Raw genomic sequence first — 19,366 nt, 5'->3', positions numbered from 1 at the left:
TTGTGGTCATGTGACACTATATTTTGAAGCCCCTCCCATTTTCCCTTGGCCATAGAGAGGCGAAGTCCCGCCCCCCTACTTCCGGGTTATGGGACCTATCTTTCGAAAAAATATGAACGGCAGTCTATGGAGAGATAATAATTATTTTTTGGTCCCGATCGAATTGTGGCATGAATTTCACATATGATGTGTGTGAATTTAAAAGATAATTTTTCACGTCAAGAGATAAATTATTTGACGTAAATAAGCTGAACAACATTAGGTTTTGTATGAGATCGCTTAGTGAACTACATCTCTCTAGAGATCCCTAGAGAACTATGGCTGTCTCCTTGTTGAGCTTTACCGTCTTCTTCCAGGACGAAGGCAGAAGCATCAAACGAGGTGAAATTCATTATAAATCGGGTCATGTCGAGAGCTGTAGTTACACGAAGGGAGTTTTGGTCGGTTCTGTACGCGCCAGCATGCGGGACTTGTAGTTCGTTTAATTACGTATTTTCCATAGCGTTTTACTTAACTATCTTGCGACAAACTGTGACATTCTTGACATATAAAATCATTTTTTATTCTGAAAAACAACATATGTATAATCCAAGGCACAAGTCGATCGGGACCAGAAAATAATTTATCTTTCGCCATAGACTGCCGTTCATATTTTTTCGAAAGACAGGTCCCATAACCCGGAAGTAGAGGGGGCGGGACTTCGGCTCTCTATAGAGAGGCGAAGTCCCGCCCCCTTACTTCCGGGTTATGGGACCTATCTTTCGAAAAAATATGAACGGCAGTCTATGGAGAGATAATAATTATTTTCTGGTCCCGATCGAATTGTGGCATGAATTTCACATATGATGTGTGTGAATTTAAAAGATAATTTTTCACATCAAGAGATAAATTATTTGACGTAAATAAGCTGAACAACATTAGGTTTTGTATGAGATCGCTTAGTGAACTACATCTCTCGTCTGAGAACTACGGCTGTCTCCTTGTTGAGCTTTACCGTCTTCTTCCAGGACGAAGGCAGAAGCATCAAACGAGGTGAAAATCATTATAAATCGGGTCATGTCGAGAGCTGTAGTTACACGAAGGGAGTTTTGGTCGGTTCTGTACGCGCCAGCATGCGGGACTTGTAGTTCGTTTAATTACGTATTTTCCATAGCGTTTTACTTAACTATCTTGCGACAAACTGTGACATTCTTGACATATAAAATCATTTTTTATTCTGAAAAACAACATATGTATAATCCAAGGCACAAGTCGATCGGGACCAGAAAATAATTTATCTTTCGCCATAGACTGCCGTTCATATTTTTTCGAACGATAGGTCCCATAACCCGGAAGTAGAGGGGGCGGGACTTCGGCTAGATGACCTCATAGTGCTGTGGTAAGCATGTTTTTTTTCACTAAAATATATATATTTTTTTTTTCATGTAAAAGTAAATTTTCTTGCTGTCGACTTAATCAACTGTTGATTTAAGTTGAGAAGTGTACATCATACATGTTGATGCACTACCAACATATAAAACCACGTGATGATGCTAGCTCAAGATTAGCCTGAATTGCTAAGGGGGGTTGTTTTTTCTAAAATGGTGGTGTTGGGGTAAAGTGAGACACTGTCCAGACTGCTGGACTCGTGCAATGAGGCCTTCATGTCAGCAGTGAGTGGTTTATGAGTTTTAACGCGAATACAAAACCTACATACGCGTTAAAGAAACAAAACTTTCCTCTGTCACACAGAACTTAACGGATACGCTCCTTCTGCACAAACAAAAAGCCCACTCCTGTCCTACGGAAGCCGTTGGCTACCAGTTACACTTTGTGAGTTGACTGGGTTTGTTTGGGGGCGACCGGTTACTTCAAACTCATGCGCTAATGGCTTCCACGAACGGCTTCCGTAGCTAACCGGTAGCTGCCACGAACGGCTTCCGTAGCTAACCGGTAGCTTCCACGAACGGCTTCCGTAGCGCCACCGGCTGTAGTTATCTCGAGAAAAAAAAAACTTTGTTATATCGAGATAACGAATTAATAAGTCGTTATCGTGATATAACAAAGATCGTTATCTCGAGATAACGAATTAATAAGTCGTTATGACGATGTAACATCCAATTCCAAATAATCCATGGCCGTTCTCGGCTTCCGTAGTCTATCTATCTACATCATTCCTTTCCCGGTGCGAGATGCTAAAGTCGCAGTTACAAATCCTACAAAACGCGTGACTGTCCCCCACCCTGCTCCTCTTCATTAAAGTAAATTCGCTGTCCCATTGATCGCCGTATTTACATGAGTTATTTATTATTATTTTTTTGCAGGAGGAGTGTCTTCTCTGTCGCGGCGTCCATCATCCATCTTTGTTTTTGTTTTTTTTCTCGAGTGGTCGCTCATCATCTGACGTCACACACTAACCTCGCGACAGCCGATACGTCAACGTCGCCTCCATATTGGAGGAGGCAGCTCTGTCCCGCGAACCAATACGAATGAATGGAGCGAACTTTGTTGAGCGTCTTCTACAAAGTGCTGTAAGTTAATGCCTCTCATCTACACATTCACACACGAACGTAGATATTCAGGAAACCGACAGGAACCAGATTCCACCCGTTCTTTTAACCCCTTTTATCGCTAAGACAACTGTTAGTAGTAGTAGTAGTAGTAGTAGTCGTAGTTTTAAAATGGCTGAGACGCAAACAAACGAGAGGTACTCGGTAGTGGAGGCCCAGGACGAAACTCAGAGGACAAGTGATGACAAGTTTACAAACAGAGGCGATGCTGAACAAGAGGATGACACGCTGCTGGATCCAGTTAATGAGTAAGTTATTGTGTTTCTTACACATCGTGAATAACTTTGCAGTACATTTTTGGTATATATACTGTGTGTATATATATATATATATATATATATATATGTATATTTTAAGGTGACCAGATTTCTGAAATGAAATCCAGGGACATTTCAAACTCGGAGATACAAAAAAGAATTATATGTTGTCAGGATGAAATGTAGAAACTGGGACAATTACCGTTTCATTTATTATTTATGTATGTATTATACATATTTAAACAATAATAATTAAGTGTAACGAGAGGAATGTGGCTCTCAACATTGCTGTTAGCGTTTCCTAAAAGTATGTCCAAAAAAGGTTCAAAAAGGGCAACTGGACTTTTACGGTGATTCCTGAAAATTCTCCTGAGTTTCTCGGACACTCCAGCCACGTAGGGGATGACGATGTTTTTCCTTTTGTTGCTCTCCTCCTCTCTGTCCTTTTGGGGATGTCTTTTTGACTCCCCACCAGTCCTCTAGAACTGAAGAAGCTACTCGGAGATGAGTGGTGAAACGTCTTCTCAAAAAACTCTACAAGTCCAGTTTCCCTTTTTGAACCTTTTTTGGACATACCATGACCTGGATGACTTCACAGACATTTTCCTAAAAGGAATAAAGTAATAGTAGTAGCAATAGCAGGGGTCGCGTTAACCGAATATTTTCCATCATTGACCGTTTTTTTTTAAACTGTGACAGAAAAATCTGAAGGCCATCCGTCATTTTGACAGATTGCACTTCACACACCTGACCACTTGGTGGTGAGGGACCTTATTAAATGGCTCTTGTCTCTTATCGCAGTTTTCATTCCGAACATCACGGAACTTTTGTCAGTGCACGATTTCCTGGTACACGGATTACACTGATGCACACGTCAGAGCTCTGCTAACCATAAACACACATACATATTTATGTCTATGTATATGCGGCTGACAGGAAAATGGAGGAATCGGATGAAAACCATTGACTGTATATAGTAAAGCACGTTGCTAGGACTGATGGCCAGTAAGATCTGGAACAGTCTTCCACTCTCCATTAGGGAGTGTAAGACCCTTCAAAAACCTTCAAAACTCACCTCAAGCAGTGGCTGAAATCAAACCAGTCTTGTAACCATTGACGTTTATCTTCTTAATAATGTACTGTCATGGGACGTGCTCTTATTGTGATCTGTTGTCCTGTCCTGTGTCTTATCATGTTTTTGTGTTGCCTGCCTAGGGACTGCAGATGCAAATTAGCATTGTTGCTATAATCCGGCATATTTACGTCTATTTGTGTCTGAATAGATGTTCATTAATGTGCACTGTCCCTATCAAATAAATAAATAAAATGGAAGGCAAGTTTTTTTAAAAAAAACTACCTGATGGAAGCCTTGACAGACAACAAAAAAGTCTAGCGCAACCTCTGAGTAATAGAGTAATAAAACGGGCTGAACCACCTGGAACTGAGCGCGACCGGCTACCGTAATAACCGTTGTTCTAGTCTACATGCAATTTTTTTCTGTCATTCATAAAACGCTAAATCGGGGACATTTTCGGGGACAGCTTTAGCCAGGGACAGGTCACCCAAAACAGGGACTGTCGGGGAAATTGGGGGCGTCTGGTCACCCTAGTATATATACTGTATGTGTATATATATATAGATTCATTATTTGTGCTGTGTAATTCAGTCACTATTTGTAGTTGCTCAAGATTTGTCTCTTTTGGCTAAACACGTTATTATGAATTGGACAGATGTATTGTTCTGTGAAATGATTCTCATCATTTGTCTCCATTTTCAAAGCCAAGAGGATGAGACCCCGGGGCCATCTGGCACCGACAGCACTGCAGCCCCTCAGCTCCCCGGCCCTGGGGATATACCTCCTCTTTCTAGCGAGGGTGAGGATGATGAAGATGAGGACTTTGTGCCACCAAAGAAGGAAGGAAGGAAGACGAGGCGCTCCAGTTTTGCCTCTCCCAGTCCAAGGTTACGCTCCCCTGCCCCAGCTCCATCACCGTCAAAGAGGGGTCAGCAGAGACGAAGTGGGCCTGTCAGTAAACGGCCAAAGCTGGCCGCCTCTGGATGTGGGGATGGTGGTGATGACCAAGAGCGCTGGTGTAATCCAGAAGAGCCGGATGTGGAACCACTGCTGCCAAAATTTGAGCCAAAGCATCCACCAGGGCCCAGAATTGACCGGACGGTGGCGTGGTCACCACTGAGCTTGTTCAAGCTGTTCTTCAGCTCCAGCACCATTCACACCATTGTCAATAACACAAATGACAATGCAGCCAGAAGAAAAGCCGCAGGTGCGCGTTTCAAATGGTCTCCCCTCTCAGTTGAGAAGTTTTTGATATTTTTATCCATAGTACTTTATTCTGGGATGGTCCATGTGCATTCAAGGTCAGACATGTGGAGAAAAGAGTGGCCCTACAACTTTAACTTTCCACGGAGCTGCATGACCAGAAGCAGGTTTGAAGCCATTTTTTGGTCTCTTCATCTATGTAATATCAAAGACGATGAAAAGAACCAGAAAAAGAAGGGAACACCTGAGTACGACCGGCTCTTCAAGATCAAACCCCTCTACAGCCAGATTGTCACTGCCTGCAACTCGCTCTTCCAGCCATGCAAGGAAATAAGCATTGACGAGCGTATGGTGGCAAGTAAAGCCAGAATTGGCTTCAGGCAGTTCATGAGAGACAAGCCAACCAAGCATGGATATAAACTGTTTGTGTTGGCTGATTCCAGTTCTGGATATACGTGGAATTTCTTTGTTTACCAAGGAAAAACTACTGATTTTCAGAGGGAGGGTCTCAGCTTCACATCAGTCATGGACCTAATGAACTTTGCACTGCTGGGAAAAGGTTACCACCTGTATGTTGACAACTTTTACACAAGTCCAGCACTTTTTAAGCAACTTGCCACCAATTACACAGCAGCTTGTGGAACCATCCGCCGGACCTGCATTGGCTTTCCCACAGCGACACAGAATGATTTACAGAAGAAGGCCGAGAGGGGAGAGATGAGGTGGCTGCGGAAGGACAACCTGCTCTTTGCCAAGTGGAAGGACACAAGGGAGGTGACTGTGTGCAGCAGTTTCCACAAGGCATACAGTGGAGACTCCACACGCAGGAGAGTAAAGGAGGACGGACAGTGGCACGATAAAAGCCTTCCCGTTCCTGATGCGGTCAGGGATTACAATAAGTACATGGGAGGGGTGGATCTGTCAGATGCCCTGATCCAGTATTACTCTGTTCGAGGGAAGACGATGAGATGGTACAAGACCTTCTTCTATCATTTTGTAGATATCGCTGTTGTCAACTCCTACATCCTCTTCAAGTTCTTGGCCATCGGGAAAGGAGAGACTCCCATGAGCCACAAAAGATTCAGGGAGGTCCTCATGAAGGAGATGGTGGACAAGGCCAAAGCTCTACTTGCTGCTGCTGCGCCGCAGCCCACTCTCAGCAACACCTGTATGCCCATGTATTTTGGACAAACTGCCACGGACCAGCGTAGGGTCTGCATTCTGTGCAAGGACCAGGGGAGAAAGGTGAAGACACCGGTGTACTGCAGCAAGTGCAACGTTGCTCTGTGTTTCACCTCAAGCCGTAACTGCTTCAAAGAGTACCATCTGGGGGCGTAGTGAACTTTGAAATCACAGCACTCAGCTGGTGCATACCTCACCAACATTCCTCTTATTGTTTTTTATTTTTTTGTGTGCTTTCTTTCACTTTCCCCTCAGTGATGTTTTTATTATACATTACACAGTGATAGTACACTCTGATGTCAGATGAATGTCCGCCTGGTCCTGGAAGGTGATCAGTGGCACCTGTGTGCATGGGATTATTGTTAGCATAGTGTTATCCTCTTACAAATAGGGGTAAAAAAAATAGGCGAGGATAGAAATTTCACATTTCTCCTTTGATTTATTCCAATTTACTCAAGTATAGTAATACACACAACATTTTTGACACTGTGAATACATTCCCTGAGGTCCCTACATGTCTCCAGACACCAAGGAAATGCATATGAACCGTATAATTGTGTAACAATTCTTCGTTCACTTTGGGTATGTATTTTTAGGCGTTTTCTCTTGAGATATGGCTGGGGTTTAACAGGTTGTAGTACTGTGTAGAAGACGCTTAATAAAGTTCATTCCATTAATTCGTACGGGTTCGCGGGACAGAGCTGCCTCCTCCAGTATGGGCTCAATGACGCGTCTATGTCCATGACTACAGGTACTGTAGGTGGCAGTTGTCGCGAGGCTAGTGACAGAGCTCAGACTGGGAATGTTTTTTTTAATTTTTTTTAATTATTATTTTTTAATAACGCTGGTTAAAATACGGGAGATTTACGGGAAAATACTAATGTGGGAGGATGGTGGGAAAGAAGGGTACAATACGGCCAATACGGGATACTTGACAGGTATGCTCCAAGCTGGACTCAGTGGATGCAGGATGTGTTACACCATCCTAGCCTTGAGAAACTGAGACTTACAATGAACGGCTCCTTGGCCACATTTGCCAAAGTCTGGCAGCTGCTCATAGACAGCTAACTCTTGTTTCTAAGCCTGTAATCCTTTTTGTTTTGTCACCATTATCATTCATTTATTTTCTTCTTTAATCCCACCTCAGGTATACATTTGATGTTAAATTTTTTTTCTTCTAGTGTAGCTGCCTTTCTCTTTCCTTTTTTACTTTTTATTTTATTTATTTTTTTTGCATTTTGTTATTACTGTTGACATGTCTGCTGTGTGTTTGTATATTGCCTTTCACAAAAAAATTAAACTTAAAAATAAAATAAAAATATTTTCAGTGTTCTAATTACCTTACACAGATTGGTGAATTAAAAAAAAATAAAAATAAAAATAAAAATACATGGCAGTTAGGAGTATATTTGGTTCTGCGCATGCGTCCTCCGGTCCGCTAGGGGGCGCTGGCGCGGCAGGGCTCCGCCTCTCCGCCGCCTCGAACCAAACTCAAAAGAAGTGGAGGAGGAAGGACAGAAACAGGAAGAAGAAGAGAAAATCGGTACCACAATGACTTCGACCAGGAGACTAAGCAAGGTAAAAAACCCAAATTACTGCATTTACACCGCTTTGACGGGACCTACGCTACTAATTTCAGGTTTAAATGTGAAGCTAGAGTCCCGTCGACCGAGAGGAAATATCCGAGCGGTTAGTCGTTCATGTGCCCGACGAAATGAAAGGATAATGACGGCCGACGAGACGAGGGGGCTGCGAGCTGAGTAGTTGGTTTGAGACGCCGCCGGGTCGTGATTCAGCACCTGGGGGAGAGAAGTGTCAGCTGATATCTGTGACCGGAGGGCTGAGCTGGTCTGGAGCCAGGGTCCGTGTTTGAGCCGCTGTCACCGTGTGAAGGGAAAACATGGAGACTTCAGGGCTGGGGCGTGACGTCAGGCCTCAGCTGGCCCACTTATCGTCGAATAAATAGTCATAAATGACTGCTGCGACCCGTCGATTAACCGGTTAATCTCCAGCATCGGCTGTTTTTCAGTAAAATATTTACCAAATATGCTCTGATTTGGTCCTAGTCGCTGTTTATTAGCACTTTAAGCTGAATATTATTGATTAATTATCTCTAAAATACATCTTATGATCAAGCAAATGTTGTAAAATTGTAAAAATGCGTGAAGAAAAAAAAACACAAAAATATCTTAACCTAAATATTTTGTTGTATAGACTGAAGTAGGATTCTGGTAATCAGTAATATTTGCTATAAAAACAAAAATCAGGGAAATAAAAACGACGCTTAATTGAAAAAGTCGAAATTAATCTAAATTAGTAAAACAGTTATGTGAAATAAATATCTAGTTATGCAGGTTAAAGTCACTACAGAACAGGAACTGGTTCATAGCATTGTAAAGTACATTTCAAATTAATAAATGATAATGGCAGTGAAAAGTGACACTGAATAATGAAATTTTATTGTATTTATATTTTTGTATTTGGCTCTAAAGTCTCTCTGCTGGGAAGACAACCCTTTTTTTTTTTTTTTTTTGGTTTTGTTTTTTCCTTCTTTTGCTTTCACAATGACTGAAGTGATAATGAAACTATTCGTTCGCTCTGGCCCCAATACAAGATGAGATAAGATAATACTTTAAATTATCTCACAGTGGAGAAATATGAATTTAAAACAGTCATTGTACTATAAGAGAGGAGTATCTGGATGAATGCAGAGCAGTAAAAACAAACTAATCTTTATCAATGTGTTGTGTTTTCTGTCTATAAAGTCAAAGTAGCTACAGCTGTCAGATAAATGGCACAGAATGGAAATACCCTAATGAACTAACGCCACACAGCTGTAGTTAAAATACTTTTCACCAAATAAAACATTAAACGTCAGATTAAAGACTATAAACACTGCTCTGAGCTTTTGGTTTCCCTTTTAATGTGAAATTCAGGAATTCCCCTCAGAAACAAACGGCAGTGTTTATCACCACTTCCTGAATTCCCCTCGACAACCCAGGTTTGCACTTTAGGTAAAGGCCAGTTCATTAGGTACACGAGTGAAAATTATGATTTAACAGTCCTGCACTAAATCTATAGCTTCAGGTCTGTTAATGATTAACTGACTTTTACAGACTAGAAACTGAGAAAAGCTTTTATTACCACACAGTTAGTGTACAGAAACACACAGCCATGGAAGAAAATAAGATTTAGTAACTGGCAAAAAGCTAAAATAAAAAACAATCAGGGGTCAAACGTCTCATGTTTGGTTAGTTTTTTGTTGTCTTTGTGTTGTAAAATGAATTCTTCTCAGTTTTTAGATGATTGTTTGGACCAAATCAGACGTTTAAAGGTTTTGAGAATTATCGATTTAATTAAAAGTTTAGAAATCTGTAAAAATCTTTTACCAAAAAAGACTACACTTAATTTTAAGTTAAATACAGGCGTTTGAAAATGGTTGAAGGAACTATAATTATATAATATATTAATATAAAACTAGAGAATAATCCGTAGTCGCTTGCAAAAAGATCTAATTAAAAGTTTAGAAATCTGCAAAAATCTTTTACCAGAAAAGATTTCAACCGTCTTCAAACTCCTGCTTTTAGTTTAAAAATAATTGAAGGAACTTATAATGGTGCTTATTTATGTATTAATTATATTAATATAAAGTGAGAGAATAATCTGTAGTCGCTTGCAAAATCACGTTTAGGCGACTGTTTGGTCATTTTTAAGCTAACGTTAAAAACGTGTAGGTTCAAACGTCTCATGTTTGAATATTTTCTCATTTTCTTTCTCCTGTAAATCACTTTTAATGTTTTTATTGTTTATCCTCTCGTGTAGGAGCTTGAAGACCTCAGGAAAACTGGGTCGAAGACTTTCCGCAACATTCAAGTGGACGAGTGTAATATTTTGAACTGGCAAGGGCTTCTTGTTCCTGTAAGTACTGCGACGTAACCCCGTACACTTTACAAGCTTTGATGTGGTTAAAATCATCTTCTATGTCACAGACGGAGCGTTTCAGATCCTCCAACGCTTTATTAAACCTATTACAATGAGAAGAACTGAAGAAACGATGAGATCAGATTTCATTCTTCAGTCTGCTACGGCACATATCTGCTCTGTAAACCTCTCACCCTATAGACAGCTTATCAAATCTTGCAGTGAGTCAGACTTTGAACATCATCTACTCGGCTAAAATCTCCTACTTATCTAATTTACTTGTTGGCTGAACTACCGTCAATCATTACAGTGTAGAAGTGGCTTTGAAGCTGCAGCATGTGTCCTGAAAGTAGATAAAGAGAAACCAGTCAAACACCTGAAACGGAAGCAAGAAAGTGAGTCAGTATCTGGTTTCTGGTAACTGCTGATCAGTGGTCTACAGCAGCTTGGAGGAATTTTAGCCCATTCCTCAGAACAGAACCACTTCAGTTCTGAGATGTTGGTGGGTTTCCTCACATCAACTGCTTGCTTCAGGTCCTTCCACAACATTTCTATTGGATTAAGGTCAGGACTTTGACTTGGCCGTTCCTAAACATTCATCTTGTTCTTCTTTAACCGTTCTTTTGTAGAACCACTTGTGTTCTTGGTTCTCGTTGTCTTGCTGCATGACCCAGTTTCTCTTCACATTCAGCTCATGGACAGATGTCCTGACATTTTCTTTTAGAGTTCACTGGTAGAATTCAGAATTCATTCAACTTTTAATCCTAGAGGTTAATTTTCCTGAACAAACGAGTATAATATTTCTGTTTCAGTTGTTTGTTTGCGTTCTATTTGTCAGGTTTCAGGACTGTGAGCGTCCGTTGAAGCGTTGCTTTAGCGTTGGTTGGTGCTATCAAAAAGCTAAAACTGGACATTCGATTGAAAATGTCTTCTGCATTGTGGCCGAACTACTACTCTGTCTTTCTGCCTCCCCAACCCTTTTAAGGACTGCCCTCCATACGACAAAGGAGCGTTTCGTATCGAGATCATCTTCCCCGCCGAGTACCCCTTCAAGCCGCCCAAGATCACCTTCAAGACAAAAATCTACCACCCCAACATCGACGAGAAGGGCCAGGTCTGCCTGCCCATCATCAGCGTGGAGAACTGGAAGCCAGCGACGAGAACCTGCCAAGGTTCGTTGACCATGAGAGTCTAAATAACAGGTTATAAAAGCAGCTTGTTGAGGTGAATTTACCAACACCCCCCGTGTCCCTCTGTCCTTGCAGTGATCCAGTGTCTCGTCTCTCTGGTGAACATCCCCCAGCCGGAGCATCCCCTGAGGGCCGACCTGGCGGAGGAATACACTAAAGACCGCGCGAAATTCATGAAGAACGCCGAAGAGTTCACAAAGAAACACAGTGAAAAGCGACCTGTGGACTGACGACGCCAACCTGCCCGTCAACCGTTTTCCTTTTCAAAAAACCCAGACCCCCCGATTCCTCCCGACTCCCTTATTCTTACCCCCAAATATCACAGAGACGCCCTGTTCTCGCATTACCTGCAATATGTTTAGCGCTCTCCAAAGCACTTCGTAGGAACTTTCTGTTTCACTTTGCCAAAAACAAGCAGGACTTTTTGGTGAGTAGGCAGCCCCGGGCCTCTAGACGTCACCTTTTTTTTTTTTTTTTTTTGGTTGTCATTGACTTCTTTCTACTGATTTCTTTTTAGAATAAAAGAGAATAGTCGGAGGTGGCACCCTAGAACGTAAAATCTAATCATAAACAAAAACAAAAGTGCTTCAGTGTTGAATGTGTTCTCAGATTAATCAGTAGCTTATGCAGAACTACCTGTTTACAGAACTTCTAAGCTTCGTTTTGAACTTTATCAGCGTCTGATTTCTATTTCGTCGTCTCCTCCTTTGTCTTTAACACACTGTAAACGCACTCTATGTAAATCACCTGTCGCAGTACAAGAAAGTTAAAGTTTGTTACGGACGCAGAGTCTGCACATGCAACGTGTTTTTGTATTTTAAGATGTTGGAGAAAAGTAAAAAAAAAAAAAATAATCCCTTATAATTAAAAAAAATCTTCCACCTCTTTTAGCCTCCAGAACTCCAGTACTGTCACTTTATCTCCTCTAGCCCGCCTCCGGAGGCAAGACGGCTTCAAAACTGAGAATATACGAAGCCCAGAGAGGTTGTGGCGTTGCTGGGATCTGCAGTTAAACCATTATTAAAGATGACGCCATCAAAAGTAACTGGAATTCGTCACCTGGAAGCCTCGTCAGAAGTTTCCCGGTGGAACAACAAGTTCTTTGTGTCGATGGCGTTGGCTTCACAGCAAACTGTCCATCTGACGCACTGATCTGTATCGTGACAAGAAGAGAAACACGACTTGACGATGTGATCAGTCCAGAACATTTCCAGAAAGTTTCTTCTGCCCCAGAAAAGGAAGAGCAAGAGGAGATGGTCATTAGAAACCAGAAAGATTAGAGCCAAGAGTGACTGTGGGAATCAAACCGAAGAAGAAGAACCAAGAAACTCAAGGAATGGACGAATGTGGTACAGACTTGGAGAAACTCAAGCTCTTTGGGTTAGGATTCAGCTGTGCACCTACACCTGAAAGACAAATGACACTCCTTTAGAGGACAGCAATGTCCGCATTGGACAGATGGTTTGAAAGAAGAGTAAAGACACGTCTTGATACTGAACTCTTTGGACATTAATGGACAAAACAGATTCCTCTTGATTCCAGGTGAATATCAGGTCGTTGACAGACTCTAGTCACATGAGCTTCAGGTGGACACCACCCACAGATGTTCCTGATTAAACCCCAACCCCCCCACCCTCACCAGTCTATTAGAACTGAAGACTTGGATGATACGTCTTCAAGAAACCCAACCAGTCCAGTTGTCCTCGTTTCAGCTTCACTCTTAACATCCTGAGAAATGTGTCATCTCTCAGTCGGGACATGATGGACTATTGAAGACGTTTTATCCAAGTCTTCAATAATAATAGACTGGTAGATGATGTAGGAACATGTGTGGGTGGTGTCACCTGAAACTCTGACCAGATACTCACCTGTGGTTGGAGGAAACCGTTGTGATCCTGTTTGTTAACCCAATGAATGGACACACCTTTTTGTTTTAGCCAGAGAAAAAAAAACTGCCAATGACTCCTTCAAAATAAAAGCTTTCCAAGCGACAAACTCATCAAGCTGACTGGAGACGAAGGTGTCCGTCTTCCCAGCGTTGATTCTTGGTTGGACGTTCTTGTCATCTCCAGCCAGATACGTTAAAGTAAAACCAGAGAGTCGTGATGTTTTGATATTGGTTTTATTCATTGAAGTCATGGTTACAGTTAACTTGAGGTAGAAGTTTCCCCTAACTTCAAACGATGTCTAGGATTATTTTGTCCTAAAAGATCTGCACCCCTTTGTGGGAGGAGTCGAGAGTCGACCTCCCCCTGGGTGTAGGATGTGGACGGACGTCGCTCTGAGGTTCTCCAGACTCAGTTTGAGCGGCGAGCCGGCGGCTGACCTCCTGCCAACGCTGACGAGTCAAACTTTCACTTCCTGAACTGAGAGATGGGAGCCGGGACCTTGATGTCCTGGCCCTTCTCGAGCCTCTTCTCGCACTCGATCAGGTAGTTGACGCCATCGACCAGGAGCTGCACCAGCTCCACCTAAAACATCGTAAATGTAATTTATTTAGCACATAAATGGAAACACAAGAATTCTATATTTTTAAACTGCTGGATCCTCACCTCAGATTTGCCCAGACGGTCGTTGTTGGAAATGTCGAAGGTGTCTCCGGTGGCGGCCGTGTCGACGCCCCCGGTGCCGCGCTTCTGCAGCCGCAGGTTGTCGAGGATTTTGGGGAAACGTGCGTCCTGCGTGTTAAACATTCAAAAAAATAAATAAATAAAAGTTTAATGAAACAAAACCACTCTTCTCCAGGAGATAGAATAGAAAACTTAATACACGTTTATTTGCAAAAGAGTTGGACGATGTTAGGTGTGATGTCATCTTCAGTTGTACTCTTGTGCTGCACTAGTTGGGACTATTTTCAGCAGCGGATTAATGCACATCTATAATGAGTGGGTTCACTATTTTGCAGCTCTGATCGATGGAGGCATTAACCCCACCAAGACATGGGCCACATGCAGCCCAACTTGATCTTAAAGGGGTCGGACCAGAAACGTAACAGCAAAATTATAATAAAACATTTTTAGGAACAACTTGAAATGTCTTTAGAAAAATAAGTGCAATTTCAGCACATCGCTGCCATCTAGTGTTTAACTCTGAGGTCTACAGTATAAGTGGCCTTTTTACCGTAACAGTTTACCTTCCCTTGTTTGGTGTCATTCTTTTCAGCACAACCTCACATGTGTGACTTTACAGTTATTTTTCCATTTTGACATACTGTATTAACACATTGGACCTAAAACCACTAAAAACATAAAATCTGAGCAGGAAAAACTGAAAACAACAAAAAATGTTTAACGAACCATTTTTTTTATAACTTAGAATGCAAATCTAAACTGTAAATTTCAAAAGCTTATGTAAAAATTTAGCAAACAACAAAGTTATTTACAACTATGTACATTAAAATGCAGGAAATGCATCAGGCATTTTTTGTGCAACCATTTACAAAACTCTCAGGCGTCACAATAAGTCATGTCTAAAGATCAGAAATCTCTCAAATCTCAAAACTCTCTCTCTATATATATATAGCATCACTCCCACAACTCTTCCTTAGCAACCATTGCCATATAATTCTCTGATTGGTTGATGTGATGCATTTTTCCATCAACAGGAAAGAGGTTGTCTTGATGACAATATTCAGGAAAAAGCATGACGTAAATTATTGATAATAAGTCTAATCTTACTCGGCCTATCAACACAATTTAAAAACTGGTATATAGTTTGAAGTTAGCACTTTCCACACAAGTTGAAACGTAGACTCACCAAGTTGGTCATGTGATTTGAAGGGTTAAGGTTCATTTAAAGTACCGCGGGACATAGACGACATAACCTACGTACGTAGCCTACGCCGGTACCAGTGGTTTCTACTTGTACCTCGTCAGTCTGTCTCGCCCTGTCACAACACTAATCGGCACTGTGTCTTTTTTGCCAGTCGGGTTAATTTTAGTTTCTATTTCTAAGGATTCTAAGGAGGTTTCTACTAAGTCGTACAAACGGTTGTATCTCTGAACCTCCTCAGTTAACCTTTCCTTCTTGTGTTCCATCTTTATTGATCCAAAACAATCAATTAGAAAATTGCGGAGATGGAGAAGCAGAAACACGCTACTACCAAGAGGACTAATCACAGCTCTTGTGGTCTACGTAGTTCTGCGTCAACTTAATGCAAAATTCTCAGTGTCGTCTTACGTCCACAACTCTGACTAAAACAGTGCAATTCCAAGTGGACAGATCAGGAATAGCTGTTACTTATATGGAAATCATGCAGTTAAATGTCATATCTATGTCATATTTGCATTTTGCAAAAACACCACCGGCATTCATGTGCTGCACATTGCGAGGTGGGGCCTCCATGGATGAGACTATCCCGAAAACAACAAGACAATCGGTGCTATTCACTCCCAACGGTCGTAATGTTACGGCTGATCCTTGTCACCTTGCTGAGTTTGGGCAGGCGGACGTGCACCCCGGCCCTCAGACCGGTGCCCAGGTTGGAGGGGCAGGTGAGGATGTAGCCCAGACGCTCGTTCCACATGAACTCCCAGCCTCGCTCCTGGATCAGATGCTCCACCTGCAGACAGGAAAAACCTCAACGGTCAAATATTATGACACGTACGGGACATGAGGAAGATGTAGTAGTAGTAGTAGTAAAGAAATACATGAAATACTGATGATATCTAACATTTAAACTGCACTTCCTGCACTGTGTTTGTGGCCTTTGCAAAACAATTCAAAACATGTTCTCGTTGTTTAAACCTTTCCTGTCACGCTATCCTTTTTTCCACATATTTGCAGAGCTGATTCAAAGTTTTTGAGCCCTTCAGATTTTAAATAAGATAATGCTTTAAATAAATAAATAAAAACGTGGACTTTTTAATGAGAGAGAGAGACTTTCCATCTTGTTCCAAAATCTGGATCATGTCTCCAAGTCAACAAGCAGCTGTTCATGGTTCTGAAACAGCAGTAGGTAGAGATCCATTGATATTCTACTGACCACATGATGGCGCTGCTTATTTACAGACACACAAACTGAGATCAGATCTCAAGTGCTGGCTGGGGACGCATGTGGAGACACCAGGTGTGGACAGCAGGAACCTAAAGGTCCGTACCTGTTTGAGTCCTCTGCAGAATCTCTCAAACACTCTCTTCATGTTGCCGCCCTTCTCCATGGAGATGACCCTGGTGTGGTCCTCCTCGTTCACCCAGATCAGGAAGGTCTTCTCGTTGTTGTGCCTGAGGAGGAGAACCAGCAAACACATCTAAACGAAGAGCTCTCACAAACACAAAGGAGTTTATGAGCTGGACATGCACCCATCTAACAGACTATTCTCTCCAAATGGAGACTAGACATTTCCTGTTGTTTGCAGACGATGGAAAGTCTTTAATTTTTCCATTGAAATGTGAAATAATGGTCACACAGCAGCAGACATGCAGGAGTAGACCATACCAGATGCCCCTGGCGTCTGGCCAGTCTCTGGCCATAAAGGCACAAGTCAACAGTGGAGAGACGGGCTTGTCAAACAGGAAGTGGTCCTACAGGTGGAAGGGTGAAGGGAGGGCGAAGGAGGAAACAGAGGCAGAAGGACGTCACATTAACACAGTGCAGAGGAAAGGAAGCAGGGTGTGGTGGGAACATGTTTGTTCCCTCAGAGGTGGACATTTCCTTTCTCTCTGGGGGTGGAGGGAGGAGTTCACTGAACGAGGCTGGCCTTACCAGATCCCCCTGGAGTCGGGCCAGTCCCGGGCCATGAAGGCCGAGGTGAGCAACGGAGACACGGGTTTGTCAAACAGGAAGTGATCCTTAATGTGACGCAGCGTGAAATTATCAGAGCAGAAAACATCAGCGTCTACGTGTCAGGATCATCTGTCCTGATGTTACACTTCTTTTAGTTTAACACTTGATCCTACATCTCCCATAATGCAACTCATTAGCCTTTCTTGTTAGTCTCCATGTAGCCAAAGCTAATTTATTTATTTTCCCCTTTTTATCTTAGAATTAAAACATTTTCAATGATCTAGTATGGTATTAATTATTTTTAAATTATTCTGAGTATTATTTATCTGCAGAATAAATAAAACTAGCTTTAATAGCTAATTAGCTTAAGCATTTTTGTGTTTAATAACAAACCAATTACCACTAACATAATAGTAACGAAGGGGGAAAAAATACTAAAGAAAGAAAACTATCACAGCTAAAAGCTAAATAGCCTAGCCTAGCTTAGCAGAGAAGAAATAGCTACTGCTTTGCTAACGAAATATTTGATTTAATTGGTTTTATTATTATAACCAATTATTATTGGTTATTGAAATATTTTAAATTAATAGCTAATTAGCTTAAGCTATGTTAAGAACGAGCTAAATTTAAACTGTTTATATTCATTTATTTATATTTTTAAAAATATTTTTAATTAAATAAAGAATTTATTAACCATGAAAAAATAATATAATAATACAATAATAATTGCTAAATTTTGTGTAAATGATTAATGGTAAAGTTGAAGGAGGACAAATTTTTAGTTTTATAATTTATATATCTGTGAGCTACCACTGCTAAAAGCTAAATAGCCTAGCTTAGCAGATAGAACTAGCTACTGAAATTAAAACAGTTGATATTAATTTATTTAGATTTTTAACAATATTTTGAATTAAATAAGAATTTATTAACCATGAAAAATAAAATAATAATACAAGAAAAACTGCTAAATTTTGAGTAAAAGATTAATGGTAAAGTTGAAGGAGGAAGAAATGTTATTTATCTGTGAGACCGTTTTCATAGGAGACCTAAAAAATAAAATTTTATAAATATAAACGACTAATAATTAATGACTAATGCCATCTTAATCAAGAACCCAACGTATAAAGCAGAATAAAATCTAAATTAAAGAGAGGAAGTGTTTCCTGACTCACGTCAATCAGCTGCTGCTGCTCCTTCTCCGTCATGTCTCCCAGGCCGTAGTAGCGTCCGGCCAGGTCTCCCTTCAGGCCGGCCAGGGCCGTCACCACCACCCGCTCCACCTCGCGGCGCTCGGCCCTCGAACAGGCCGGGGGGAGGCTCAGGCCTCGGATGCTGCGACCGGTTCTGACACGGGACGACAGGACGTAATTCCCATCGAAGATGCCGTTGGTTATCTGCAAGTGGAGGGAAACGAGGAGGGATTAACATGTGATGGAACGATGGATGAAACTGTGGTGCTGGTACAACCTTTGAGGAATCCAGGTCGGTGGGGTGTGTCATGGTACTGGGGTCGTAGCCGTTGTGCCTGTCCTTGATGACGGGGTCAAAGAGTTCAGCAAACACCTGGAGGACACGAGCAAAGTCACAGGTTTGATTTCAGAGCAGAGTTCAGGCTGCACTCGACCACAAAATCAAGCTTCTTGGGTTTGACTTGTGTTACCTCGTAGCTTTCCTCATCACCGGCCACACAGCCCACTGTCTTGATGAAGGGGTGTCCCGGGTTGTCCACGCCGGTCTGGATGCACTGATCCAGGGTCCAGTTGTTGGGGGTGAGCTTGTCCCTCAGTTTGGCGTAGATGGCTGGAGTCAGACACGACGCCATGCAGTTGTTGTGTTTCCTCAGGTCAGGGAAGTCGGCGCTTCAGGACGAATCAGACAGATTTAAGGTTTAGAAGAGCACTGGTTATCTATGATTTCCTTAAGCATTAAATGTTCAGCTATTTTCTTTATTTGCCTTTAAGCCCAGCCCAAGACAAGAGTCACGCTCTGATTTTAGAGACTTTAAAGCTGCAGTCATTTAATCTATTGCCACTAGGGGGCAGTACACCAAGCACTGTAAACATTAGTGGTATAACGATGAACAAAATTCGGTTTTAGACAACATTTCTGTCCCTTGTTTTCAGGCATTGTGTTTAGTTAATAATTAGCAGGGCCTGTTATTCCTACACAGAGTGAGCGCCACCTGGTGGCAGGTCTGTTTTTCCATGCGGAGTGTGCAAAACAATACCAAAAAAATAAACATGTAATGTGAGTTGGTTTAATAC

At 41.7% G+C, this 19,366-nt stretch overlaps 2 protein-coding genes across 2 annotated transcripts; one reads left to right on the top strand and one right to left on the bottom strand.

Moving 5' to 3' along the window:
- The first annotated feature begins 7,749 nt into the window (after positions 1–7,749).
- LOC311508016 (ubiquitin-conjugating enzyme E2 L3-like) lies at positions 7,750–12,263 on the top strand. The gene is made up of 4 exons (XM_084572625.1): positions 7,750–7,844; positions 10,089–10,184; positions 11,173–11,359; positions 11,453–12,263. Exons 1-4 carry the CDS (start codon positions 7,818–7,820, stop codon positions 11,605–11,607), a joined length of 465 nt encoding a protein of 154 aa, XP_084428751.1. The 5' UTR covers positions 7,750–7,817; the 3' UTR covers positions 11,608–12,263.
- A 799-nt stretch (positions 12,264–13,062) lies between these two features.
- Positions 13,063–18,983, bottom strand: ckmt2a (creatine kinase, mitochondrial 2a (sarcomeric)). Its single transcript, XM_084572396.1, has 8 exons — positions 18,763–18,983; positions 18,570–18,665; positions 18,275–18,496; positions 16,815–16,900; positions 16,477–16,600; positions 15,804–15,938; positions 13,930–14,055; positions 13,063–13,848 (listed from the first exon to the last, which is right to left on the bottom strand). The coding sequence occupies exons 1-8, from the start codon at positions 18,922–18,924 to the stop codon at positions 13,732–13,734; spliced, it is 1,068 nt and encodes a 355-aa protein (XP_084428522.1). The 5' UTR covers positions 18,925–18,983; the 3' UTR covers positions 13,063–13,731.
- Positions 18,984–19,366: the final 383 nt, after the last annotated feature.

This window comes from Chelon labrosus, assembly GCF_963514085.1.
Source record: "Chelon labrosus genome assembly, chromosome: 22".
NCBI lineage: Eukaryota > Metazoa > Chordata > Actinopteri > Mugiliformes > Mugilidae > Chelon > Chelon labrosus.
This window is presented reverse-complemented; position numbering and strand designations above follow the sequence as displayed.

What these genes read in the sequence shown, in the direction of transcription:
- LOC311508016 (XM_084572625.1), top strand. Translation starts at nt 7,818, where the DNA reads ATGACTTCGACCAGGAGACTAAGCAAG. An exon ending in GGCAAGGGCTTCTTGTTCCT is followed by an intron (nt 10,185 to 11,172) that starts GTAAGTACTGCG and finishes AACCCTTTTAAG; the next exon opens with GACTGCCCTCCATACGACAA. An exon ending in AGCGACGAGAACCTGCCAAG is followed by an intron (nt 11,360 to 11,452) that starts GTTCGTTGACCA and finishes CTGTCCTTGCAG; the next exon opens with TGATCCAGTGTCTCGTCTCT.
- ckmt2a (XM_084572396.1), bottom strand. Translation starts at nt 18,924, where the DNA reads ATGGCGTCGTGTCTGACTCCAGCCATCTACGCCAAACTGAGGGACAAG. An exon ending in GTGATGAGGAAAGCTACGAG is followed by an intron (nt 18,666 to 18,762) that starts GTAACACAAGTC and finishes CGTGTCCTCCAG; the next exon opens with GTGTTTGCTGAACTCTTTGA. An exon ending in GCCTGCCCAAACTCAGCAAG is followed by an intron (nt 14,056 to 15,803) that starts GTGACAAGGATC and finishes TTTAACACGCAG; the next exon opens with GACGCACGTTTCCCCAAAAT.